This window comes from the organism of the source record quoted next, unplaced genomic scaffold (genome assembly GCF_019419815.1).
Source record: "Pyrus x bretschneideri cultivar Hongxiangsu unplaced genomic scaffold, Pyrus_bretschneideri_v1 Contig2, whole genome shotgun sequence".
Classification (NCBI taxonomy): Eukaryota; Viridiplantae; Streptophyta; class Magnoliopsida; order Rosales; family Rosaceae; genus Pyrus; species Pyrus x bretschneideri.
In genome coordinates, this window is record NW_025999501.1 from 179,510 (window position 1) to 205,391 (window position 25,882).

Below are 25,882 nucleotides of genomic sequence, written 5' to 3' on the forward strand. Positions count from 1 at the left end.
ATTTGTGTTTAAGAATGGCGTAGGTTGTATGGTTTTACATGTTCTTTCATGTGGTGCATATGCGTAAGAATGATGTATGTTTAGTGATTTTTCATTATCGATGAATTTAAATATATTCTAGCTAAAATAACTATAAAAATAAATTAAGATAATATACGTTAATTTTATCTTTAACCCAACCACTGGAGTTGGTTTTAGGTAAGGTCTGATATTTTTCTCACTATTCTAAAAATCCCCGCCTAGCGCCGCCTAGGCGCTAGGTGGCTGGTCACCTCCCCGATTAATGCCTAGGCGTTTGAAAATTAAGAAAGGGCACCTAGACCGCCTAGGCACCTGCATGGCCCACCCAAACCTGCCTAGGTTGCGACTCACTTAGACAGAAAATAGATAACTTTCAGTTTGTATTTAATTTGTTACAATAAATTGTAAGAGACTTGTTAAATACTTAAATGAGCACACATTATATGCTTGTTCCCCATGTTTTTATTATGTTCCAATACTTCAAAATACATATGTCATTCTATTTTGTAGTTTATGACAAAATTATAAATATTTTAAGTATAAACAGACACTTATTTACATGAAATATAATATATTTACTTAAATCCGTCTAGACCCCGTCTAGCCGTCTAGCCGTCTAGGCGCTAGACTTCAGCTCGCCGTCCGACTAACACCTAGCGTCTTTTAGAAATATTTCTCTTCTTTACTTTTATTCCATCGAAAGGCATTTTTATTCCAAGAAACATTGCAAAAGGACAATAAAAAAGCAAAAGCGGTGATGGGTCATTGAAGTGAAGCATTAAGCATGAAGTTCATTTGTATGGGCAAACCAGTGGTGGTTTGATTCTTTTATCTTTTTCCAATTCTACATTCTGTTTTTTACTGCTATTTTTTTACATTCATTTTTATTTTTACATATAAGGATGCTAGGAATGTCAAATTTTTAGATCAAATTTGGTAAATCATACGATGTGCTTATTGATAATTAGATATTTAAGTGTTGTTAAACGTGCTTATTTTCTATTACTGATACATCATATGATTTGCAGATTTAATCTAAAAAGTTGGTCTGTTTAACCTTACTTATAAATATATGTATCCCAATATTTATGCCTTCCTCATCTATTGCACATTGGAGCTGTACGTGATACATGAACACTTGAAAAAAAATTAACATTATATTTCTTTTCGATTTTCCCTCATTTTATGCAAATTCTTAACATTATATAATTATACCAAAATACGCTTTCATCCCTATTAAAAGTACGTGTAAACGCATATTTAGTTTTTCAAAACCGTTAGTTGACATAACTTTTAAGATGGCAAACACTAATTACCTTCTATTGATGATAGAGTTTTGTAAAACAACGTATTTTCTCAATTTGGAGTTTTTCCTAATTAAATTATTTAATTTCTGATCAAAATTCTAATAGAGAAAATTAGAGCAATATTTCCTTAAATAAAAATTCATAATCATTGGTCCATTAACTCATCAAAACCTACAACTATGTCTGTTTCTGTCAACTTCGTTAGAATTTCATCAAAATAACTTGTGTTGGAAGGACCATCGCAACAATTAGGTTAAAGTTGAGGGAGTATTGCTTTAATTGAGTTAAAGTTAAGTAATCATTTTTCCGATTAGATTAAAGTTGAGAGACTATTGCTACAATTTTTCTCATTTGGTTTTCCATGTTTTCCCTTTGATTTAGCCTCACGTGCGTGGCAGATGACTCATTTTGACGAAAGTTCTAACGAAGTTGACAAATAGCTGCACGTTTTGATGAGTTAAGAGACCAATAATCATAAATTTTAATTAAAAAATCATTACTCAAATTTTTTAATTGAGTTAAATTGTGGCATCATTGCAACAATTTACTTAGTCCTTATATACGTTCCTCAAGCACAAATGCGACGCCGAGTTCTGGTTAAGTATTCAGCCAAAACTTGACAAGCGGCGTCGTTCCACCGCAAGCTCCGGCGCGAGGAATTAACCAATAACATAACATCTCTGATCACTGACCAGTGCTCATCGAGCAGTTCAGAAACGCCCACATCACATCACAACTCAGCTATGGCTTCGGCCCCTTCGAAGCTCTACGCCGGTCACTCTCTCCTCTCACTCTCTCTCCGTCTCTAGAAATTCGCAGAGACTCGCTCCATCTTCAACCTCTAACCGTTTGATTGTGTGGTTGCAGACGATGTGAGCCTTCTGATGGTTTTGCTGGACACGAACCCTTTCTTCTGGAGCTCATCCAATCTCCCGTTCTCCAAGTTTCTCCCCCACGTGATCCCTAAACCCTAATTCCTCTTTTGGGTTTCTCATAACAATCTTAGTTTCGTTCGTTCTTTCGAATTGAAATTTAATTTGAATTCGTTTTCGTTTAGGTACTTACGTTTCTGAACTCGATTCTGCTGCTCAATCAACTCAACCAGGTGGTCGTTATTGCCACCGGGTACAATTCCTGCAGCTACATCTACGATTCTTCTTCGGACTCGAACCAGGGCTCTGATCATGGAAGAATAATGCCTGCGCGGTGCTCTAACTTGTTGCAGAAGCTGGAGGAATTCGTGATCAAAGACGAGCAATTGTTCAAAGAAGGGTCGAGAGAAGGGATTTCTTCTTCTCTGCTATCCGGGTCTTTATCAATGGCTCTTTGTTGTATCCTTTTATGCCAGTGCTTATTTAATTTTTGGGGTTTTTTGGTATCTCATTGAAAATACCCCTTTGTGTTCCATTGGCATTTGATAATGCAGTTTAAGTATATAAGTAGAGTTACCGAAAAAACTTAGGGGTAATACTTGTTGCATATGAGGAATTGTGTTAGAACTAGTACATAATAGCAAAGATGTTTTGTTTTGTTGGAAGATCTAAGCGTATCCATGCAAAGTTTGCTTAACTGTAGTTGATGAACAGATATACAGAGAGTTTTTCGATCAGGGCCACTTCATCCTCAACCTCGGGTGAGTATCATTGTAGTTTGTTGTGTCATTGTTCAATATCTGTTTATTTTGGGTGACTGGCATTGTAATCTTTTCCATACCTTGACATTGATAACGTCCTATAGTTATAACTTCTTTGCTGCAAATCAAGCTTAAGTTTCTATGGCCTTGTTTAGGTTTCATGAGCCATCAAATTGATGTGCATTTCTACGTAATATGGAATGTATGCAATTCTCTAAGCTGATTAGGTGCAATGACCAGCATACTTGCAAGTGGAATTGTTAATAACCAAAACATGGGTTAAATGCAATTTTTGGTGGATGGTTGCTGTTGGAAGCATGTACCTGTTCTCTAGATATTAGGAGAACCGTATTGTGAGACAATCTTCACTCTCCCCTTCAAGGATATAAATTCCTCTATCTTTTGATTATTTTATCACTACATTAGTGCACCCTTAGTGAGGTGGATTAAAATAAAATGAGATATTTTCTAAGCATCCAATGTTTGGCACCATATATTAACCAAACTTGTTAGCCTTTATCATTTAGGTCTGCAAAATGGATGTATGTTATTTATTTTTCTCTTATCATGTCTTACTTTCCTTTCACAAATGGGTTACCTTTTAAGTAGTGTGACTATGCATGCGATGCAGATTTTATGCTTGCAGGGATCATCGGATGGACCTGAACAGTACGTTCTTCTTTTGAATATTTTTTTTATGCGTTTTTCTTATTATCTTTCTCATCAAACCTCTTACATCAGAATTTTTTTTTTAATGTCCTTTCAGATATGTTGCAATCATGAATTCAATATTTTCTGCACAGCGTTCTATGGTATGCATTTGATCCATTTTCCTGTTTATCAAAAGCATATGTTTTTCGGGGGACTATTCTTCAATGTCAAATGCACTTTGATTTGTATCATTATTGTCCTTTCTAGTAATCTGTACTTCAATAATTATATATTTGGTTGCAAATGGCAAGGCGCTATTTGGAAATTACAAATTTTTGACTTACTGCCATAGCCAATCTTTAATTTTTCTTCTAAAAGATGATTGTATACAATCAACTGATTTGAAATCCAAATTTGCTCTCCTGGTGGAGTACAATAAACAATATCTGTAGCTGTTTGGCCAAATAACCATTTGACAGTTTCTCCCAGTTGCTTTCTCTCTCATTGTTATGCATTTCATTCAGTAAATATATAGTTAATTCAACCTTCCAGAAATCCAATAATTGCTTAAAAGTCACGAATATCAAATTATCATTGATTTACTTCCACTGCAGGTTCCTATAGATTCTTGCTATATGGGATCGAGCAACTCTGCCTTCCTACAGCAGGTAGCTTGTCTTTAGAGTGTCTTTTTGATATATACTTTTTTTTAGTATTTGAAACATAATTAGCTTTATTCTTATGTCAGTTTTACTGAATGCTTTTGATGGATGAGAAACAGGCTTCATATATTACTGGTGGTGTGTATCTGAAGCCCCAACAACCAAATGGACTGTTTCAGTATCTCTCGGTAGGTTAAGTACTTAAATTTGGTGATGTTGATACATCTTAACCTTGTGTTCACTTGTTTACCTTGTGCTTGGCTAAACAAAATTGATTTGGATTGGGTGTCAATGTGTCACTGTTTTCCATCTTGTGTAATCACAATTTTTTTTCTTGTTTTATTGCAACTTCTTGGGCTAATGTATTGTTTTCACTGATATGCAGACAGTATTTGCAACTGATTTGCATTCTCGAGCATTTTTACAGCTTCCTAAGTCTCTCGGTGTGGATTTTCGTGCCTCGTAAGTATACTACTTATGCTCATCATTTAACTGTCTTCATTTTGGTTGTTATTAGAAAAGAAAAGACGACGGATCTACCTAAAATTGATAATTTTCTGATCATTTTTAAGATTTAGTGCCCTTTTCCATAGGCTAGTATCAGTTTTAAGATTTAATGCCCTATTTCTGGGAGCAAAGAGGAAGGTTGTACCCATTTGCTGATCTTTGATGAAAAAATAATATTTTTTAAAAAGTACATTCTAAGTTTCTAGGCTTAACCTTTTGAAACTCATATGGTTTACAGAGATCAAAATATTGATGCGAATTAATTGTTTGAATGTGTAGTTTAGTTGGTCAATCTGTATAACTTTTGTACAAGGGTTTGTCTCAGATGGTGGTTCCCACTTTCCGGAGATTCATAGTGATATTTAGATGTTTGGTAATAATTGACCTAGCCAAATTACTTGATGTAATCATATAATTCTTTTGTAGAGAAAAAAATTTCACCAACGTATTCATGGTCGAACTGATGATTGGGTAAATGATTTTGCGTCATGATGCTCAATTTCAGTGCTTAGATTATTGTGCAAATAGGAAAAGAAGCAAGAAAACAAATGAAATTTTTTTTTTTGGCTCTACATATTCTGTGTATCATATGTTTTGATTGATTGAATTTTGCAGGTGTTTTTGCCATAAGAAGACAATAGACATGGGCTACATTTGTTCTGTGTGCTTGTCCATTTTTTGTAAGCATCACAAGAAATGTTCAACTTGTGGGTAAGTTACCTCGTCTATATGTAGACTACACTGTTAAAAGTGGATTAATCAAACCTTTGATTGACAAGAAGAGCTCGTATCATAATGATACGAAAGATGGTACAGCTTACCCTGTTTCTTGTTTTAGTTAGAAATTCTAGCTGAAGATACCCACAAACTTTTTGTTTATAGTGAGTAATGAAACTTGTGAAAAATAATTGGAAGTATTCATTTTATTTTGCTTTTATTTTTAGTAAGTTTGAGAGATCTAGGAGGAAAGAAATAAGTCACTACGTTTTGCTCTCTCAAACGAATGTTTCTCATACATGGCGGTGAAACTGATTGTTTTGTTAATAAGCAAAAGATTCACTGGACCTAGAAATGCTTTGTACTACTGTCATTTCTTACATCTCTTGAGTTGCGGCTTTGGACTTCCTGCAGGTCAGTATTTGGTCAAGCCCAGTTAGATGCTTCCTCAACATCCAACAGGAAAAGAAAGACGCCAGAGACATAATGTTAGTTCTCTAAAGCATACTTGATATTTATGTGAGTGATTTCGGGATCTTCCATATCATCTATACCAGTTAAATGCTAGCGTAATACTAAAATTGCTTTCGTTAACATTTACGGGCAGTGAGTTCTATCCATCTGGTGTTTGTTTTGTGAAAGCCGTCTGGGAACCAGTTTTGCCGAGATTCTTGCATGCCTTCTTGTTGTAGAATTTGGCCACCATAGCGAATTGCATCACCGTGTTTTGTGATGCCAAACTGCAGCATTTTTGTGGAGAGAAATCTGGCAGGGCTGATTATACAACTTATGGCGAGCTGATAGTGGTTAAGATTCTTTAAACTTTCTTCTTGTGTTCTTAAAGTAGTCATTTGCGCGCCAGAAAGAGCGGTGCATGCTTGTCCCGAATGATTATATGATGCTCAACAACACATAAGAAACTACAAATTGCATTCTATACACTTGTTTTTTGTTCTTTATCGGCAAAATTGACCTTTTCTTCCTTTTCATTTTTAGCAATTGCAATTCGTCACCGAAAATTGTTCAATAAGCATTTAGAAAACGACTCTTTCCGGTGAACATATCATCTGGCATGGGTTCGCCATATACAACATGTGGAAACAATCCATGGTTCAATACAATAAATCATTCAATGAAAACATAGCACAAACACAAGATCAAGCATTATTTACAATTATTTACATCGAACGGGAATTCTTATAAACAGGCGTGACGCTATTGTACAGTTCCAATCTGAGTTTTTTGCGGCTCCCTGCCTCACATTGCTCTCATAATCACTTTGCTGCTTGTGTGCAGCCCCATTGCGGCAAATTTTAATACCGCACGGCTCCTATACAATCTGTATTACAAAGCAACATGATATTCTTAAATTAGTAAGAGATGAGCAACCTCATTCAAAACGATTTTCCTAATTTGACGAAACACGTATGAAATATTCTAGGAAAATGTACGTGATATATCTTGGATAATAATTAAGAGAAGCGATGGAAAAGACATCCATTCGTATGCCATTTATTACCAAGGATGTTGAAGATAATCGAGGCTAACATTCTTAAGAGAATGCTAAGTTGCTAACACAATAGGAAGTAGGTGGGCAAGAAATACTTACCCGGCTAGAGCAAGTCCCCAGGTGGACAACGCATAGAACAACTTCCCCGCATGCCAAATACCCAATACCTTCTCCAATTTGCTGACACCACCCATTGCTTTAGCTACAACTGCAAATTACAGATTCACAAGGATGAGCTTCAATAGACGCATTCTCTATTGCCCAATATATATTCAAAGTCAAGCCCGAGAATCATTAAACGACAGAGATCAGACTTAGAGATGAGTATCTAGTTTGAGACCTAAAGACTAAATTAGAGGCATCAAATTTCTTGAAGGAAAGAAACAGAAGTTCAATTCCATTTTCTTGGTTTATGTATCCAAGCTTATCTGATTCATCATACCCTGCAATAATTGTCTAACCGCAACGCACAACAAAAATTCGCAATTAGTTTTCAAAATTACAGTAAGCATATAGGATTGCAAACTAAGGGGTTCAACATGATTCATGTAGAAACATGTACATAACCAATTATAGCATATTTGGGTTAAGACATTACAAGCACATGGAGAATCAATTGAGAGAGAAGAATAAAAACTTACTTTTCTGCAGCTCCTCCGGCGTCAAATTCTGCAATTCCAAGGAAGCAAAAAATCATGAGGCCAAAATGAGCAACATCAAACATCAAGCAAAAAGCTTTCGAGTGGATACGTACCCGAGCTTTGGGGTTTGACACAATACACTTAGCCATAAAATTGGCAACCCCATCCACCACATGCTCCTCACTAACAACAACATAGTTCTCATTGTCAATCCCACTCCTCTCCTCGACTTTACCTGGAATCATGTCATCCGTGATCCACACCCACCAACTGGGTTCTTCATTGTCGATTTTGATTAGAACTTCAGCTTTCTCCAAATCGCTTTCTAAAATCCAAACATAAATTATAAACAAACCCAATAATTATTATGTGGAATCAAATAGTGTATATACACACACATATATATTTCTATATATTTATGTACCTGTGGCTGGCTTGAAAGGAAACTGATATTCATCAATGGATTCCTTCTGAAGAGCTTCGATTCGAGTCAAGAAGCTGTTCGATTCCACCGTCGCCACTAACCGAGCATGCAGCTGAAATTTCAAAATACCCAAATGCAATTTCAGTTTTTGAATGAAAATTCGAAATCTAATACACAAAGTCAACAAAAGGGTGTCGAATCGAATGGAAAACAATCGACCCCAAATTGCTTACATCAGGAGGGCAATCGTCCAACACCGCAGGCGACTCGGACAGGTTCTGAAGCAGCTTGAGATTCTGCTCCAGCGAGTTCCTCAGCCGCCGATTCTCCGCCCGCAGAGCCTCCAGTTCTTCGTCGGAAACCCCACACTTGGTCCCCTCGTGGTCGTCGTGGTGGAGGTGATGGCGGCCGTGTTCCATGGCGGTCCACGCCACGTCGGCAACCTCCATCACCGTCTTGGCCACCTCTATCGCTCCATGTCCTCCCATCGCTCTCTCTCTCTCTCAAAAGTTTTGGGTCGCCTTGCTTGCTTCGTTTGTATTATATATCAGAACCCGAAGACGAAGCAACCGGATCTTTGCTGGATTTGGGAGGCAAAGGTTAAACTTGTAATTTAAACTAAGAACTATTAGACCAAGAGTCATGCTATTTATACCATGTTTTTGTACTATATTTTCATACCACCTTAACTGGTATTTGATGTGGACAGCTGCATCATTTGAATTAATCAGATTTTTAAATTTAGTTCATTATTTAATAAATTAATAATTAAGAAAAGCTAGTTAATTAAATGATGATTGTGGTATATGATGAGTCTTTCTCTTTCATTTCCTTGTGTTTTGCAAATTTTTCAAATGATATGGACAGATGTCACCTAAGGTGGTATAAAAATATGATATGAATAGCATTACTCTACATTAAAACTCTTAAATTTTAATTCAGAAACAATTTTTTTGCTTTAACTATCCTGCTTAAATTTTTAGTTTGAATTTAAAAAAAAATAAATTCAGAATAATTTTTTTTAATAATTTATTTGAATACAAAAATTAGGTATACTATCTTAATTTAATTAAACCGACATCTTAAAACTTCTAGAACACTAAGAAAAAAATATGAAACACATGAAAATAAATTTTGTATTATTTTAGTCGTTAGATTTAAATTTAAATGATTTAGACTTTTTTTCTTTATTATTAAATATGATCATATTAAATTTTAAACTCATAAATTTTAATTCAGAAACAATTTTTCTGTTTTAACTCTTCTACTTAAATTTTTAGTTTGAAATTATTAAAAAATAAATTCAGAATAATTTTTTTAATAATTTATTTAAATACAAAAATTAGGTAGACTATCTTAATTTAATTATACCAACATCTTAAAACTTCTAGAACACTAAAAAAAAAAAAATATGAAACACATGAAATTAAATTTTGTATTGTTTTAATCGTTGAATTTAGTAAATTTATAAATATAAAACAAAACAAAATATACATCTATATCTTTACTAATTAATAAAACAATCATTATCAACCAAAATCTTATGAAATTACTAGTTTAACCCTCTAATTAAAACATAACATGAATAAGAAATATGGAGTAAAAATGTAATTTTACATAACTAAATTTTACTGTTTTTTTTTCACTCTCTTCCTTTATTTCAAAAACAAAAAATAAAAAAATTTCCCACACTTTATATGCGCCCATATGCTAATCTCTATTAACGCATCCCGAACTCTGTGGGGGCGTTTGTTTGCCCTCACTAAGCTGGACTGGACTGGACTGGACTAGCAATTAGTCCAATACTGTGTTTGTTCCATGCTGAGACTAACATTAATGAGACTAAAGGGGACTAGCATGGACAAAACCCTTCACTAAGAGGTCTTAGCGAGACCCCCCAATAACCATGGGACTAGCTAAGACTATCTTCTCTTTCTCGTCCTCGTCATGCTCAACGACCACTCTCGACAGACTCCTCGTCATCTCCGGTCACCTAGATCAATCATTAACTTTCTGACTCTCTTTCAGATCCATTTCACAACCAACTTTCATACAAAATATACCAAATTGAAGCTGGGAGTGACAAGATTACGATTTTACCTGAATCGAGGCCAAAATGTGGTCGAATGTGGCTGGAAAATGACCTGGAAGTCTCGGCCTGTTTGGGCTTCTTCAAATCCATGACAGATTCGAGCATTCAAAGCTAAGATCTCAGTCCAGGGATGGTGATGAATTTTTTGGCGGTGCTAACTTCATCCAATTTAACGAGGAAATGGTAGGAAAAAATGAAGAAAAATATAAGATCATAATAAAATATTAATAATTTATATATTAAATAAATATTATAATTTATTATTATCCAGCTTTTTAGTCTAATACTGCACCAAACGCTTCACTAAGTTAGTCCAGTTTAGTCTAGTCTAAGCCAGTCCAGCTTAGTCCTTGAAGCTAATCCAGTCCGAGATAGTCCGAACCTGTAGGTATTAGCACCACACGTAGAACCGTAAGTGCAGCGTATTGCGATGTGAGCGTATACAGATTAAATTAACCCCGTCACTCTCCCCCGTTTCCTTTGGCCCCCTGCTCCCACGTGAGAAGAAGCTGCTTCTTTCTTAGAGGAAGAGGGAGTTCACAGTAATGGCGGAGGATGCGCAAGATAGCGAGAGCTCTCTGAAGGAGGCGCACGATGTCCAGTCCCAGATTGAGAGTGCTATGCGCTCACGCGTCCCTTACTTCAAAGAACAATCCGAGTAATCTCTCTCTCTCTCTCTCACTCTTTCTCTCTCTTTCTCTCTCTTCTTACTGAATTTGTGTACTTTTGATGAATTTAATTTAAATATTAGTTGTGGTTTTTCTTTTCTTTTATGCCGGAATGTGTGATATAAATTCATATAGGATTGATTTGCACTGAAAGTTTGTAACTTTGATTTGTGTGTTTAGGGTTTAATTATGCGTATTATAACTTAATTAAGGGCCAGTGTGTAGATGCAAGTGTGTGGTTAACTGTTTTTGATATGCTTTGTGTTCTTAGGATTGGTGTGTATAGTTGTTTTGTTTAGGGTTTTGAAGCTTCTGAGTGTTCTATACGCTCTATGCTTCGTTTGGGTTCGCAGAATTACAACGTAACGGACAGAATAAGTCCTTTTGCGCTGGTGTAGGTGAACTTTGTACATTTATGTGAAGTAAAGCACACCTTGCACTGTCATATCTCCGCATTTGTTCTTTCGAAAAACAAAGCAAAAGAATGTAGGGCAGGGAATTCCTTTCAGTAATCCGAAGCTTAGGATTGTTCCAGTCATTTCCTGCTACGGGAATTATTTATTCTTTAGCATTCCTTGCTCTAATTTGTATGGTAATACCTGACTTTCTTTATCTATTTTAAACCCTAACCCTGGAAACTGCAAAATGAGTTCCAAGAATTCAACTTCCCAATGATTTTGTATCTGCTTAGCGACAATTCTCAAAATAAGCTTTGGTGGATGAAGCCAATGCGCTCAACTTTCGCGGCCATGTTGAGAGATTTCTCTTCCCAATCGCAACTGGATTGCAGTCGTTCATTGTTTGAAGTTTGATTGAAATTATTTCATAGGGAAGCTCAAGAAAGTTGAAATTGTAAAGTTAGTTTAGATGCACTTGTGGGCTGAGCATGTTGGACCCCCATCCAAGGTTGGATTACTTTATAAAGTTATATTTTCATATGCAGTTCTTTGACTTTTGAGGGCGTCCGAAGAGTCTTAGAGAAAGACCTGGGCTTGGAGACATTTGCGTTGGATGTGCACAAAAGATTTGTTAAGGAACATTTGGTGGAGGTATATCTTTCATAATCGAAGCTCGTTGTTCTCATTTAGCATGACTATAGTGTACTTGGTCATAACATCATCATTTTTATTATGTTTTATTTGAAGCACTTTGAATTATGTATTGAAGAGTTTCATGGTAGCTTATTATGTTCCCTTTGTTAAATTTCGTATGGGCCATTTACTGTTTCTTAATACTTTTTCATTGTAGTTTTTATGTGTGTCAATCAAAAATAGTTCCCTGCAAATGATTTCTGGACTGGAAATATTCTTACGTTTTAAGTTAAGTTTTCTGGACTGGAAAATTTTTATTTTCCCTGAATGGAACTTTTTTCCTTCTGCAGGAAATTTTCTAGATTCATGAGCATTTAGTTTTTCTCAAGTAATTTCTTCTAGAGGAAACAGATACGTATCATTAAATTGATTTCTTTATGAAATGAGAATCAAGTAAAAGATATGCTAGAAAGAGTTGCCTAAAGTGAAAGTTTAGAAATTTTCAAAGGCTCCACTTGTTTTTTGTGAATTTGTTTCCAAAAGGGTAAGGCTTTTTATTTCAAAAGCTTTCTTCATTTATGTTTTATGTTCGATGGATTGAACAAAACTACCCTTTGGATCATATTTGTTTTTTTTTTCTCATTGGTTTTTGTTGGCGACTTTAACTCAACAAAAAAAAAAAACTATCTTGTCTTGTTCTTGAGAATTTCATTTAATTGAGATAATATTAAAAAAAATTTCTGACCCAGACATTTCCTTTTGAACTATCTAATGTGGCTAGCCCTGGCCCATCTGGTCTTGGATTTGGGCTGGGCTTTGACTCTATGGAAGGGGCAGGGGCAGGCCACCATCAAGTCTCAAGCCTGAGGGCCATATGCTGATGCATTTACCCAAGCTAGTTTTACACGTTTCCCACAGTTGCCATTTGATGGTTCTGGGTATTTTGATATTGGCATTTTCTTGATTACTTTGAATTAATAGGGTGTGGTCTCTGGGACTCTTGGCTATGGCTTGGAACTTCATGTTTGTACCCGTGCATTTGTAAATTAGATCTAATGATTGGGGAGTGACTAGGTGTCTGGGTGCTTTAATTTTTCCCAGAGATGAAGGTTGGATGTTACTGCAATGTATTTTTTAACTGGGGTGCATGCATGTTTACCAGATCTAATACCCGTCTGCAGAATTTCTGTGCCTAGTCCAAAGTACTAGCAGGGCTTCAAATTAACAAAAAAATCTTTGAACCAACAAGCCGAATAGGAGACCCAGCAAGCAATATGGTTTAGAGCAAGTGATGCTTCACCATAACCCTGAGGGCATCTTCCATGAGCTTGTCAAGTGCCACTGGTCCATTCAATCACCATATCCAAAATGTCCTCACTCCAGCTTATCCCAATGACTTATCATTAGGAGCCTGCCACTTTCCCTTTTGCTGCGAATGTTATATTTCTTGTGTTATTTCATTTTATGTTGTATTGATTTTTTAGTTTTATTTATTTATTAATTGGAGTCCAAATGTTTTCTCATGAAATATGTCATCTCCTAATTGCATTTATTCTTTTCAAAATGCTAGGTCTTAGAAGGTGCTGGTGATGACAATACCTCAAAGACATCAGGGGAGATGGATGGAAAAAGTTTGGTTAAAGGAGAAGTAGCAGAATCACTCAAAGGAAAGTCAAATAAAGACGCGAAGGAAACCTGTTCAGAAGATGAGGAGAAAATGGAAGACTCTCCCGTAATGGGGCTTCTGACAGGGCATAAAGTGGCGAAAACTGGAACCGAAGAAACTAAAACTACCAACCAAAATAAGGCTCCAACTGAGAGTGTGATAAAGTCAGCCCTTAGAAAAAGGGGTTCTTATATCAAAGCTAATTCCGAGTATGCTACATCTTTCTTTGAACTGATTATCGGTTATTGCTTTTGACAAAAGAAAAAAGATTACCGGTTATTGCTGTCAATTGCATTAATTTACTAATTTTCATGTATATTCTTTCTCCCCTTTTGATTGGCTCTTTAGATGTTAATTTTCAATGTTGTCAGTTGAGTAAATGAAGTACTCATTATTTATTCCTTCCTTTCACTACAGAAAGATTACTCTGGCTGGACTTCGCCGACTTTTGGAGGAAGATCTTAAGCTTGAGAAATATACTCTTGACCCCTTTAAGAAGTTTATAAGTCAGCAACTAGACGAGGTAAGATAATTTTGTGTCAAGGCATCTTGAAATTATAGAAGTGAATACGTCTATCGCTGGTAGTCATACTTTGCATATATTCTCTTTTTCAGGTTCTAGAATCTTGTGAAATTTCTGAACCTGCTACAACTGCCAAGAAAAATGTTCTGAAAAGTGCTCAAAGAAAAGCATCCACTAAGGTCAGAAGTGATGAGAGTTCTGGTTCTTTAGATAATGAAGGTAGTGAGGAAAAAGATGAAATAAAACCTAGAAGCAAAAGTGCTCCAAAAGGAAAGATGCAGAAAAGTGCTCAGAGAAAAGCATCCACTAAGGTCAGAAGCAATGAGAGTTCTGGTTCTTCAGATAATGAAAGTAGTGAGGAAGAACATGAAGTAAAACGTAGAAGCAAAAGTGCTTCAAAAGGAAAGATGCAGAATACTGATGGGCATAAGAAAAGGAAAAGAATGGCTAAGGAGACTAACGTCTCTGGAAAGAAGAGGATCAAGCCTCCTCAAAAACAACCAGAGGACAAAAGTGACACAGAAGACACTGGAAATGTCTCTGAAGATGATCGTTCTCGGTCATCTGCTGAAAAACCTATAAAGGTAATTACCTTGTATGTTTCTGAAACCACCATAAAAGTAGGCTTTGTCTATTATTGAATCATACTGTTTATCAAATTGTAGAAGAAAGAAGTTTCAACAACACCTGCATATGGGAAACGTGTGGAGCATCTACGATCAGTTATCAAAGCATGTGGAATGAGGTTTTTCATCTTTGATTCTATGCATAGATAGATTTGCATCCTTGTCATTGTTACATTATGATGTTTATTGTCTGTTATACAGCGTGGCCCCCTCAGTTTACAAGAAAGTCAAGCAGGTGCCTGAGAACAAACGTGAAGCTCACTTGATAAAGAGTTAGAGGAGATACTCTCTAGAGAAGGATTATCTGCACATCCCTCTGAGAAAGGTGAGTTTTTAAATGTAGCCTTTGATAGCGATACTTGGAATATCAACTGTGGATATGATTTGATATAATTTACCAAGATGTTATAAAAGGGAAACCTAGCTAGGTTTGATCTGGGAATTTGGGTTTAGGATTGACATGGAAGTTGTGATGCACAATGTTACTTGAAGTCTTTGAGAATGCCGAATCATAATCCTTAGTTTGTCCTTATCATCTTCACATGCATGGCAATGTCAATCCCCATGGATGGCATCGGATTATGTGGTTTCAGATGAGCTTTCAATGGGTTAGAGACTGAGAGCGTTAATTGGGTCACATATGTTGACCCACATATGTTGATTCTTTAGTATACAAAGAAATACAATGAATGCATTCAGGGCCAGTTTGGGATTACTGTGCTTTTTTAAAAATCTATTTCTGTTGTGCTTTAAGAATATTCAGTTGTAAAATAAAGCAATTGAGCGTTTGATAAACTGTATTTTTAAAACTGTTGTGAGTATAAAAAGTAGTGTAAAAGCGTTTGGTAAATTATACAATAAGTGATATAATTGTATATAATGACAAAAATGGACATGGTAATGGGGTGGGGGCGACGCTAGTGGTTGCAATTGTGATGGTGGTGGTATAGGCGGTGTTGGCGGTGGCGGTGGCAACTTTGGTTTTTGTGGTAGGTTGGTGATTGTAGTTGTAGGTGGTGGAGATGATGGACGTGACTGTGGCAGTGGGGGCGGCGGTTGTGATGGCATGGCAATGGTGAGGGTATGGTGGTGGTGCCAATAGTAGGGTGTGGTGGTTGGGGTTCAGAAGTGACAATTGTGGTAAGGGTGGGTGCAACGGGGGCAGTGGTGGTTATGGTGGTGGTGGTGATGATTGCAGTGGTGGCGGTGGTGACAACAATGGTGGTGTAAGGTTAGTGGTTGTAATCGTAGTAGCAGCGGTCACTTTTTCTCTCAAAGGGATGAAATGTGTGTAGAAGGATAAATATTGTCTTTTTTAAAAATAATGAGGGTAACAAGAATTGAAAATATTTATTAAAGGCTCAACTCCGCTTTTTATAAAAGCAGCTTGCTTTAGAGACTATTGTCTGGGGGTCGTTGCTTTTAAAATAAGCATGATATTTTAATTTTACCAAACACTTTTTGTTGCCTAACTTTAAGGTGAAGCATTTTTTGGTGAAAAAAAAGGAATACCAAACGGGGCCTCATTGGGTCATGTGGTTATTTATGAGTCTTCCTACTTATTTGCCAGAAAATACCTTAGAAATTATTCTTGCGAGTGTTAATCATTCTCCATGAATTAGGTCAAGAGACCCACCCCACCCTTACAGTCAAGGGTCTTATGACCTTCCATGGGGGCGTGGTTTCACCATACGTCTTTTACCCTGACTTTGTCACGCTTGTAAGGATTCTTACCATCTATTATCTTGTTTCAGAAATCAAGGAAGTCAAAAAGAAAAAGGAAAGGGCAAAAGAGCTCGAAGGCATTGACATGAGTAACATTGTAACGAGCTCACGTAGAAGGTCCACAACTAGTTTTGTGCCTCCTCCAAAGCCCAAAATACAAGTTGAAAGTGATTCTGATGATGCTGAAAGTTCAGATGATGACAATGATGAAGCTGACAACAGTGACAAGGAAGAGAATGAGGTTGAGGACAAGGACATTGAGGATAATGGTAATAGTGATGACAACCATAGTGATGAGGGTAAGCGTTAATTCATGAACTTTAATGTCATTTACCTATTATAAATGAAAGCTAGGGCAATGAGGATAAGAATTTTATGATTTACGGTGCTTCTGCAATGTTACATATGCATTCATTATGCCATTTGACAAGGTCAAATCATTACGGGTTGTGGCTTCCGTGCTTTACCAACGATTCTAGCATTTATATTAATCAAAACTGGTAAGATTGTGTAACATCCTACATATGGAGCTAATGGAGGTATTCGATGTCAAAAACAAAGATGGTTTTTTTTTTTTCATTAAATGCTTGCTCAACCTCCATTTAATTTAAGAAATCTCTGCCCTCAGTTAGTTCATTGATCAGAGTTATGAGATATCAGTGTAAAGAATAAGGTTCAGCAAAATGAAGTAATGAACTTTAGGATATAGTAATTTGAGCAGATTAAGCTTGTAACAGGGTGTCGTAAATACAAGTTCAAATGTTCATCTTGGTGGTATTAGTACATATGCAAGTATACTAAAAATCACTGAATTCATACGAAGTGATTCTGACGAAGTCTTTCCTTAATTTATGCAGATGAAGCTGATGACAGTGATTAAGTTTTAAACTATTTATGTACAATGTAGAGTCAGAATAGCCTTATTCTGATATTTCTTATGGGTGCGGGACAGAATAGCAGTGATGAAGTTGGACGAATAACTTTCAGTTATATTACCGAATAATCTTGTTACTCTTGCCACCATAACAGCTCTTTGCACATCAGAAGCAGGGATAATAGTTCTCTCAACAAATTGGTTTCTTCGGGTGGTTAAAGCAGACACCCATCTTGCTGCAGTTTGCATAAAACCTTTCTTTTGAAATTGGATTGAGCAACATCCGACAAGCATTTTTCTCAACTTTATCTGCTTTTAGTGACATGTATTGCGACTTTATTGTTCCCTTTCGATACCAGGGTATTTTTGTAGTGTTCAATTTACTGTATCTGGAAGATTGATAGTTAGTCACGGTTAATGTGAAATGCAAGCTGTTGTTATGTACGAAGGATTCTCCATGATGCAAATTAAGAGTGATCACTCAGGCAGAGGATCTTTTCACCTGTTTGAGATCAATGTCTGTATCTAACATCCCGACGTCGTAAACTAGTTTGTTTATGGTTCTGGATGAATGAGTTCAATAGAGTCTAGGGACCAATTCGATCATGTATTTTTTATGCAGGATTTCTGTGTGTCAGTGCACAATTTTCTGTTCACCGTGATTGTTTCAACTTTGCCTGAAATTACTTAGTGATGGTTAATCCTTACTGAATTTCGTCAAATATCCACACCTAGGAACATTCGTCTTCTTGTATGCAGTTCAAGTAATGCAGTTTTGTGAACAACGACTGTCAATTTACACTCAGTAGCGAACCACGACGACAGCATTGAAGGGGGAAGTTCATTCTCATTGTCCAACAGAACCTTCAAGCTAAACCTGTCATTGTACTGGTTAGGCCCCGAGGGACCTTGAGCCTGAACAATTTGCCTGCAGATTAAACAGGAAAGGATGCATTAGGGTCAATCGCATTTTTTCTTCTATGACCGTCAACTGCTTGAGAACTTCAGCATAAAAGCTAATGTTACCCAATCATTCAGATTTCAACGAAGCAGAATTCACGCAAACAGCTATCGTACGTCTTGAGTACTAAGATTTGAAGTTTAATTCGATAACGCTTTATAGATATATTCTACTACATCAATCCAGATAGGCATTGAAGGGATCAAGTTTACAAACTTGGCAATCCCTTCGGTGGATGCAGGATCCAAATAGTTCACATTACGTTGCTTGTCTGGAGAGGCAATGTATCTAAATAGTGACAACGGCAGTTCAGATCCGGTTGCATTAAACGCAAATAAACATGTATGAAGATGCGGAATGTTCTTGTTGATTTTCACTACTTAAACCAGTACACCTGAAACAGCTTGAGTTGTCCCCATTGGCTCCTGAGTGAAATTTCAACATTTTGCTTAACAGACAAGAAACAATAAAAATACAAGAAAACACACCACGGGAATGCAAAGGAATCTTATACTTACGGTGAAGAAATCAAGATAAGCCTTCTTGTCATACTGCTTCTCCCTGACTTCTAAATACTGTGTTACAATGCCAGAAAATCAAGTTCTGTTACAAGATACTAATCGTACTAATTGCAAGTTGACGAAAGTCACTGGAACGAGATTCTAAATGAGCAATTGAGCATTTCAAAAGCTCACAACTAGAAGTAGTAGAACAACCAGTGAAAAGGATGAATTGACATATTGTAGCAATTTCGGGTTCCAAAAGTTCTGAGCTTGATGCTATAAATTTGACGTATTGTGAGTTCCCTTCTACTGTAACACAAAGTGCCGAATGGCTAAAGATGTAAACTTTGGAACCTTGAACAATTTCAGGAAAAGCAATGCAGTCATAGAAAAATATGTGCACAACAGCAGCGCAACAAATCATATGACCAGCAAAAAGACCAAATTACGGTGAAAACAACCTTTTGATATGTAAGAATCTACCGTTACAGCAACTTCTTGATCTTCCTTCTTCGAGATCTTGTAGGCAACGCCCCACTACAAACTCAAAAACCAAAAGGGATTACAAATAAAATTGTATGCCGTCTGATTTGATAATTTCAAAACATAACAAAATCACTACAGCACCACACTCCTAGTTGACAAAGCGATATACTAAACTAATTTGATGTATGCCAAGGGGCATTCGAACTCAGGCAATACTTGGACTAGGATATGAAAGAAACTGAATTTCTTGTGTATTCAATCATGACAGTACAAAAGTAACCCAACTTAGGGAGACATGTAAACACAAGCACCTATTAGAAGGAATTATGTATCTTCAATAAAAAAGACTAACAGAAAAATATGAAATTGAAAGACAATAACTCCAAATAGTATTGAAAATTTTGAAACAGCAACTTACACAGACTTCTCCTTCTGCGGGTTCCAATGTGACTGTTCTTCCTGCATACTCAGGCGTCCCTCTATGGTCCGTAATGCCTAATAACAACAAACCCACCAAGCAAATTGAACAGATTGCAGAATACAATATTTGTATATATGTATGCATGTAGAGAGAGAGAGAGAGAGACCTTGGTAGAAGACACGGCGATAGCCTTTGTTGAAAGCCGGCAAGGCGCTCGTCGTAGTTAAAACCAGCCTTCCAGAGAAGAAAGCCATACCCAAATACCCATATCGTCAGTTTTAGCTTTTCTGATCAAAATTATTCCCAGCTCGTCACTTCTTCCACAGCATGAGGAGAAGTGGATTACAGGGAGTTGGGTAAAAACGCTGATGTAACCTTGTTTATGGAGAGCGAAGTAGAGTAGGAACAAAGAGGGGCATTGTTGTGAGCGCCTATGCCATGTAGTTTCCAATCTCATTTTTCGCTTCCAATGGAAAGTTGTCATGTCAACACAAATTTTGCATATGTAAAATGCATTGTTCTAAAAATCTCTATCTAGGTATTAATACCTAAATGTTTGTAAATTAAGAAATGGCGCCTAAACTGCCCAAACCTGTTTAGACACTTGTCTAGGTTGCAACACACTTAGATAGAAAATATATAACTTTCCTTTTGCATATTGTTTCCAATAAATTGTAAGAAACTTATTGAACACTTAAATAAACACACATTATATGTTTGCTCTTCATGTTTTCATTATGATCCAATACTTCATAATATATATGTCATTCTATTTTCTAGTTTATGATGAAATTTTATATATTTTAAGCATAAACAGACACTTATTTACACGAAATACAACAGATTTACTTAAATCCGCCTAGTCCGCTTAGAAGCCCACCTAGGCTTTGCCTATCTGCTTAGGCGCTAGGCCCCAGCCCTCCTCTTGACTAGCGCTCAACGTCTTTTAGAACCTTGGTAAAATATGCATAAAAATAGAACCATGTTATTCATATCATTTTTGTATAGAGGATATTATTTTAAGATAGTATTAAGTACGGATAAATACCCAACCTTTAAGAGCACGTCTATCCCAAACCCAATTGCGTGATAATTATTGTCCAAAATCAAATAAACTAGCTCCAACCCACTCCAAAAGCTTGGGCAATGAATAGGCCCAAAAGTGCTGGACCAAGCAATCGATGTCTGAACCAACGCTCGAGTGTAAGTTCATGTTATGTTGACATCAGCCACATTCTTATTATTATTTTTTTTTTGCGTAAGGTGCGTGCATAACACATGCTTGTAGCGGGCAAGTTGGTAGACAAAAAAGGCTGATGGGGCCCAACTTGCAGCGCACTCGGCATTGATTATGCATTCCAACGGTAAAATATATGGATAGTTGGATTTCCAACAGTAATTTTTTTTTTTATCATTTCTAATTCAATAGCTAGTACATGGGGTGAGACGTAGGCAGTTGGATTTCTAACTCATATAACCTAGTAGTCCATATTAATCCGTCTTTTTTAGGAATACATAATCAAAATAGGGAAAAAAAAAAAATCCTACTAGCCGTTGTGCCCACATGGCACAACTTGGGTTGTTGGATTGCACAAATGATTGTATCCCAAGGTCCATATAAATTTGGTTAGAAGAAAAATGTTAAAAAATGAACAAAATTCTTAATGGATCATGACACATGACTAAGAGATTGGTCACAAATCTAATAAAAAATGTCCACAAAAATTGTAATTTAGGGATAATAACACTTGACGTAATGAGATTGGTTAAGAATCCTATTGAAAAATAAACATAATATCATCTTTTTATTAATTTTATAAATTAATAAATTTTTAATGCCCATCGCCCGGTCAATTCATTTATGGGATGGAGATGTACTCAGACATTTAGTATTCACTAAGACAATAAAGAAATATTAGCTACCTTCTCAATTTAACTTTTCTTGCTTACCTTTCTCACTCATCATATCACTCATCATTTGACATGTGGAATTCACTGCCACTTTGAACTATGCAATTAATTCTCTAAAAACATAATTTTTCTTTTTCTCACATATACCCTTAATTGCTTTACAAAAAAAGAAAAAAAAAACATAAATACAATTTTGGGCCCACCACCTATCCATCTCTCACCTCACCAATCATAACATTTTTAACTTCGTCCACACACAGCAGCATCCTTGCCTTTGATGTCCAACCTCACATCTTTTTTTTTTTCATTTTCAAACCTAATACATATAGCAGTAGACTTTACTCCTACTTTCCACGTTTGTAATCTCTCACAATCTGTGGCAGAGTTACAACCAATAGCATCACTGTCGCCATCTCCCCATGATCACGTTAGAATCACTGTTGTCGTCTCCCCATGATCGTGTTCTACCCAACTTTTCTTCTCAAAGCTTTCCTCTTGAACACTGGCGGCCGCCATGGCCAATGATTAGCCACATCAACCCTTTATTCCCGCCATTAACAATAATTTTTCATACAACTTTTTTGAATGCTTGTAAATTCAGTATTTATCAATGAATGTGGATTGTGGTGATGATTGATTGTTAAGACTTGGAAATTCTCCCATCAGAAAACATTACAGCCTAAAGGAATTGGAAGGGACGAGAGAGAGTTTGAATTTATTATTTATTTTATTTTATTTTATCAACTTTATTATGGGTAAAAGAGGAAAGAAAGAATTCATGTTTTCAGAGAATTAATTTCATAGTTTAAAAAAGTAGTAGTGGAGTCCACAGGTCAAATGATGAGTGGGAAACGTAAGTAGGCAAAGCTAAATGGGGAAGGTAACTAGCATTCTTCAAGGCAATAATGCCTCTTGTCCAATTGCAATAATGGCCTCTTGCCCAATTGTTTGGGCAATTATTGCCCTAAGGGGTGGAACTGCTCTAAGAGTGATTTCAAATTGGATCACCCCTATGAAATGTTCTAAATAACAATCTAAAGAGTTAAAAATTAAATATTTGTTAGGTCACCAATGTTAAGTGATGACGTAAACAAATACTTTCAAATTGGATCACCCCTATGAAATGTTCTAAATAACAACCTAAAGAATTAAAAATTAAATATTTGTCAGGTCACCAATGTTAAGTGATGACGTAAACAAATACTAAAACTGGTTTCCACTAATTGTCGTCCTTAGAGCCCTACATACTTAAATTGACCCGTTTCAACTAAGTTTAAACCTAAATTTGTGTTGCTAAAAGAAGTTGATTTGGTTACCCAAAGTTGCACGATAAATGACATGAAAGGTAAAATACATTTCAATATTTGTCCATGCCACCACTTAACGCTACTGATCTAACAGATGTCCAATTTTCAAAACATTAGGTAATTATTAATAATGTTTTAAAAAATTTGTGACCAATTTGGAATCACCAATATTTTATCCCTTGAGGTTGTACAATTAAAACACCATGCATATACCTAATATACGTAAAATATATAAACGATAACTTGAAGAAGCTCCAGTAACAAGCATGGAAGTTGACAACATCGAGAAGAAAACATCAAGTCTTCGATGAACTCCTAGCCTTAAGACAATGTTCTATTAGAAGCCTTTGTGTCATGTGTTTTAGGGTTCACAGGGATCGATATCTATATGGGAACTTTAACGAAAAACTCTTGGTACTATTCACTTTAACGAAAAACCACATTTTTAATAACCATATGATGATGTGGCAAAGTATCATTGGTTAAGTGATTGAATAGATTGAGTTAGTAGGATAAAGTTGTTGGTGAAGGTATTTGAGTCTTTTGCAATAGATGGTTGTTACTACAAAAGGTAGCTGTAAGGCCATTTTCCTTAGTATGTTGGACTCAACTTTTCTGAGAAATACACAAAGCATTTTCTTTCATCTTCTGGTTAACTCATCATTCTGCCATTGTTCCTTTCTTCAATTCTTCATAATCTCATATGTTAATATGGTATCATCGTTAGGATTTGGCTCGTTACCGTACTTGATCCTGAAGGGTCTTCCGCTGTATTCGTCGAATTGGTTGATGATTTCTTGATCAATTGGGTTGCTGGTGCCTGTTTCTGGAGTTCAGAGTGCTGGGTTTTAGTGATTTGCTGATGGGTTAAGTTGTATCAGGTGATATTGTTCAAATTTTTCATCCGGTTTGTTCAATAATTTGTCGAATGATGGCTGGGTATCTGCACTATGATTGGATTGAGATTCTGTTATATTTCTATTGCTTTGGGAATTCTGTTGTGTTCTTTCTTGAATTTGTGGTAGAAATTTGATATGGGTGTGTTGAAATAGTTGATTGAAGTGTTGGAATTACAGCTTCAAGAAAGTGTCAATCTTTCTATGTTCAGGATTTGTTTGCATAGAGTGTTATTCTCTATGGTAAAGTTGTTGATCATATAATTTCTTGTTTTGTGAAAGTGTCGATCTTTCAGTCATGATTGCTCCTATAATCAAAGTTGAAGGTGTTTTGGGCATTATTACTATCAGGATTAGGGAGGATAATTTTGCAAAATGGGCATTTCAGTTTCAGTCTGTCTTACAAGGGTATAAATTGTTTGGTCATTTTGATGGCTCAACTCCGTGTCCAACAAAGTTTATTATAAGTCCTGATACTGGTGTCACTAAGGAGATTACAGTGGAGTATCTTGAATGGGAAGCAATTGATATGCGTTATTGAGTCTCTTACTTACTACTTTAACTGATGAAGTCATGGAATATGTGATTGGTTGTAGAACAACAAATGAAGCCTGGATTAATCTTGTAGATCGATTTGCTTCTGTTTCAAAATCAAGAGTTAATCATTTGAAAACTGAATTACATACAATCCAAAAAGGGTTAAATACAATTGATAAATATCTAATGAGATTTAAACATATTAGGTAACAACTTAGTGCTGCGGGTGAAATGGTCTCAGATAATGATAATGACATAATGATTGCTGGTCTTCTGGATTGCCAAAGGAGTATGGGGTTATTCATACTATTATTTTGGCTAGGGAATCTATACTTACTTTGAAAGAATTTAGAGTACTACTGCTTGGTGCTGAGAAAGAAATTGAGGGAGAATTGAATGCAATCACTTAGAATATGTCTGCTTTGTATGTTCAAGGATCTAGTTTTGGTTCAAGTTCTAGTTTTGGTTCTAGTTCATTTGCATCAAGTTCAAATCCTCAAAGTCATGGTCATATTCCCACTGTAATTGTAGGTACTATCACTGCTATGTCATATGGTTCAACTTCATCATTTCATGCAGATTAATAACCATACTATTCTCTTGCTAAGTTTTATGGTTATGGGTTTAATGCTCATTCTGGTGGCCAGAATGTACAAAGATCACAGTCTTCAAATTTTCAATTTCCAACTCAAGGCAATCAATATAGAGGAGGACATAATTACAGAGGTGGAAATAGTTACAGAAATAACAATGGCTTTAGAGGAAGGGGATACACTAATTCTGGGAACACATCTAATTCCTACTCTGGTGCTCAAGGCAGTTTGGTTCTGGAAATAATAATTGGTCTGGAAATGTTGACACTAGAGCTACTGTAGTGATTGAATGTTAGATATGCAATAAAAGACGACACACTGCGGTTAATTATTTTCATAGGAATACAAATGTTCCAGCTGTTGGATTTGTGATTGAGCATCAGATTTGGACAAGAGAGGTTATTCTGCATTGGATTGTTATCAAATGGGGAATTATGCTTATCAAGGTCAGCCTCTACCTTCATCATTGTCTACAATGAATGCACAACAGACTTCAACATTTGTTCCTCAAGATGCTTGGGTCGTTGATTCAGGGGCTTCACATCATATAACCTCTGATATCAATGCTCTATCTCAAGTAACACCATTTGAAGGGCTTGAGAGAATAACTATTGGGAATGGTACAAGTTTATCAATTAAACATATTAGTTCAACTATACTTCAGACACCAACACACTATCTAACTCTTAAGTTTTACATGTGCATGCTATCATTACAAGTTTACTTTCAGTGAAACAATTGTGTGCTGACAACAAAAACTGGTTTATATGTGATGAATCTGAATTTTTTATGCAGGACAAGAAGACAATAGTGATAGTGTATCGAGGAAAGAGTAGGACTGAAGAGTTATTCCAGATTCCTGTGGTGACAAGTTCAAGAGGTTCTCAGTTTACTATTAAGAATCCAGAAGCTTATTTGGGAAATGTAATGAAGAATAGCATTTGGCATAAAAGGCTCGGGCATCCAACTCATGATATAGTAGCTATAAT

General features: G+C 36.1%; 4 protein-coding genes across 11 annotated transcripts; 2 read left to right on the forward strand and 2 right to left on the reverse strand.

Moving 5' to 3' along the window:
- Window positions 1-1,904: 1,904 nt before the first annotated feature.
- LOC103953166 (general transcription and DNA repair factor IIH subunit TFB4) lies at window positions 1,905-6,457 on the forward strand. 7 transcript variants are annotated; one of them, XM_048583037.1, is made up of 12 exons: window positions 1,905-2,102; window positions 2,196-2,284; window positions 2,434-2,659; window positions 2,915-2,961; window positions 3,593-3,630; window positions 3,728-3,773; window positions 4,227-4,280; window positions 4,394-4,462; window positions 4,660-4,736; window positions 5,397-5,492; window positions 5,913-6,017; window positions 6,106-6,457. In XM_048583037.1, exons 1-11 carry the CDS (start codon window positions 2,072-2,074, stop codon window positions 5,983-5,985), a joined length of 846 nt encoding a protein of 281 aa, XP_048438994.1. In that variant the 5' UTR covers window positions 1,905-2,071; the 3' UTR covers window positions 5,986-6,017; window positions 6,106-6,457. The 7 variants fall into 7 exon arrangements, with proteins under 7 accessions (XP_048438994.1, XP_048438991.1, XP_048438993.1 ...); XM_048583034.1 differs by having other exon boundaries at window positions 1,909-2,102; window positions 2,386-2,659; window positions 6,102-6,457; XM_048583036.1 differs by having other exon boundaries at window positions 1,909-2,102; window positions 2,386-2,659; window positions 6,141-6,457.
- A 46-nt stretch (window positions 6,458-6,503) lies between these two features.
- On the reverse strand, window positions 6,504-8,607 carry LOC103953167. Its single transcript, XM_009364901.3, has 6 exons — window positions 8,307-8,607; window positions 8,074-8,185; window positions 7,763-7,974; window positions 7,650-7,677; window positions 7,108-7,216; window positions 6,504-6,837 (listed from the first exon to the last, which is right to left on the reverse strand). Exons 1-6 carry the CDS (start codon window positions 8,559-8,561, stop codon window positions 6,756-6,758), a joined length of 798 nt encoding a protein of 265 aa, XP_009363176.2. The 5' UTR covers window positions 8,562-8,607; the 3' UTR covers window positions 6,504-6,755.
- A 1,996-nt stretch (window positions 8,608-10,603) lies between these two features.
- LOC103953168 (glutamic acid-rich protein) lies at window positions 10,604-17,779 on the forward strand. The gene is given in 10 exon segments (XM_009364903.3): window positions 10,604-10,823; window positions 11,777-11,882; window positions 13,435-13,739; window positions 13,948-14,053; window positions 14,146-14,637; window positions 14,719-14,798; window positions 14,881-14,936; window positions 14,939-15,004; window positions 16,434-16,703; window positions 17,262-17,779. Coding segments are annotated over 10 exon segments (1,617 nt in total). The 5' UTR covers window positions 10,604-10,710; the 3' UTR covers window positions 17,285-17,779.
- A 592-nt stretch (window positions 17,780-18,371) lies between these two features.
- Window positions 18,372-20,095, reverse strand: LOC103953177 (gamma-glutamylcyclotransferase 2-3). 2 transcript variants are annotated; one of them, XM_048583038.1, is made up of 5 exons: window positions 19,816-20,095; window positions 19,647-19,723; window positions 19,204-19,279; window positions 18,758-18,814; window positions 18,372-18,664 (listed from the first exon to the last, which is right to left on the reverse strand). In XM_048583038.1, exons 1-4 carry the CDS (start codon window positions 19,901-19,903, stop codon window positions 18,786-18,788), a joined length of 270 nt encoding a protein of 89 aa, XP_048438995.1. In that variant the 5' UTR covers window positions 19,904-20,095; the 3' UTR covers window positions 18,372-18,664; window positions 18,758-18,785. The 2 variants fall into 2 exon arrangements, with proteins under 2 accessions (XP_048438995.1, XP_009363184.2); XM_009364909.2 differs by lacking the exons at window positions 18,372-18,664; window positions 18,758-18,814 and having other exon boundaries at window positions 18,959-19,279; window positions 19,816-20,094.
- Between the last annotated feature and the right edge of the window lie 5,787 nt (window positions 20,096-25,882).

Excerpts from the sequence above, each read along its gene's own strand:
- LOC103953166 (XM_048583034.1), top strand. The coding sequence starts at position 2,072 with ATGGCTTCGGCCCCTTCGAAGCTCTACGCCG. Across the intron at positions 2,660-2,914 it reads TTTATCAATGGCTCTTTGTT|ATATACAGAGAGTTTTTCGA; the intron begins GTATCCTTTTAT and ends GTTGATGAACAG. Across the intron at positions 2,962-3,592 it reads CACTTCATCCTCAACCTCGG|ATTTTATGCTTGCAGGGATC; the intron begins GTGAGTATCATT and ends CATGCGATGCAG.
- LOC103953167 (XM_009364901.3), bottom strand. The coding sequence starts at position 8,561 with ATGGGAGGACATGGAGCGATAGAGGTGGCCAAGACGGTGATGGAGGTT. Across the intron at positions 7,217-7,649 it reads GCCGGAGGAGCTGCAGAAAA|TTGTAGCTAAAGCAATGGGT; the intron begins GTAAGTTTTTAT and ends TGTAATTTGCAG. Across the intron at positions 6,838-7,107 it reads TGGGGACTTGCTCTAGCCGG|ATTGTATAGGAGCCGTGCGG; the intron begins GTAAGTATTTCT and ends TTTGTAATACAG.
- LOC103953177 (XM_009364909.2), bottom strand. The coding sequence starts at position 19,903 with ATGGCTTTCTTCTCTGGAAGGCTGGTTTTAACTACGACGAGCGCCTTG. Across the intron at positions 19,724-19,815 it reads TCGCCGTGTCTTCTACCAAG|GCATTACGGACCATAGAGGG; the intron begins GTCTCTCTCTCT and ends TGTTGTTATTAG. Across the intron at positions 19,280-19,646 it reads CCGCAGAAGGAGAAGTCTGT|TGGGGCGTTGCCTACAAGAT; the intron begins GTAAGTTGCTGT and ends TTGAGTTTGTAG.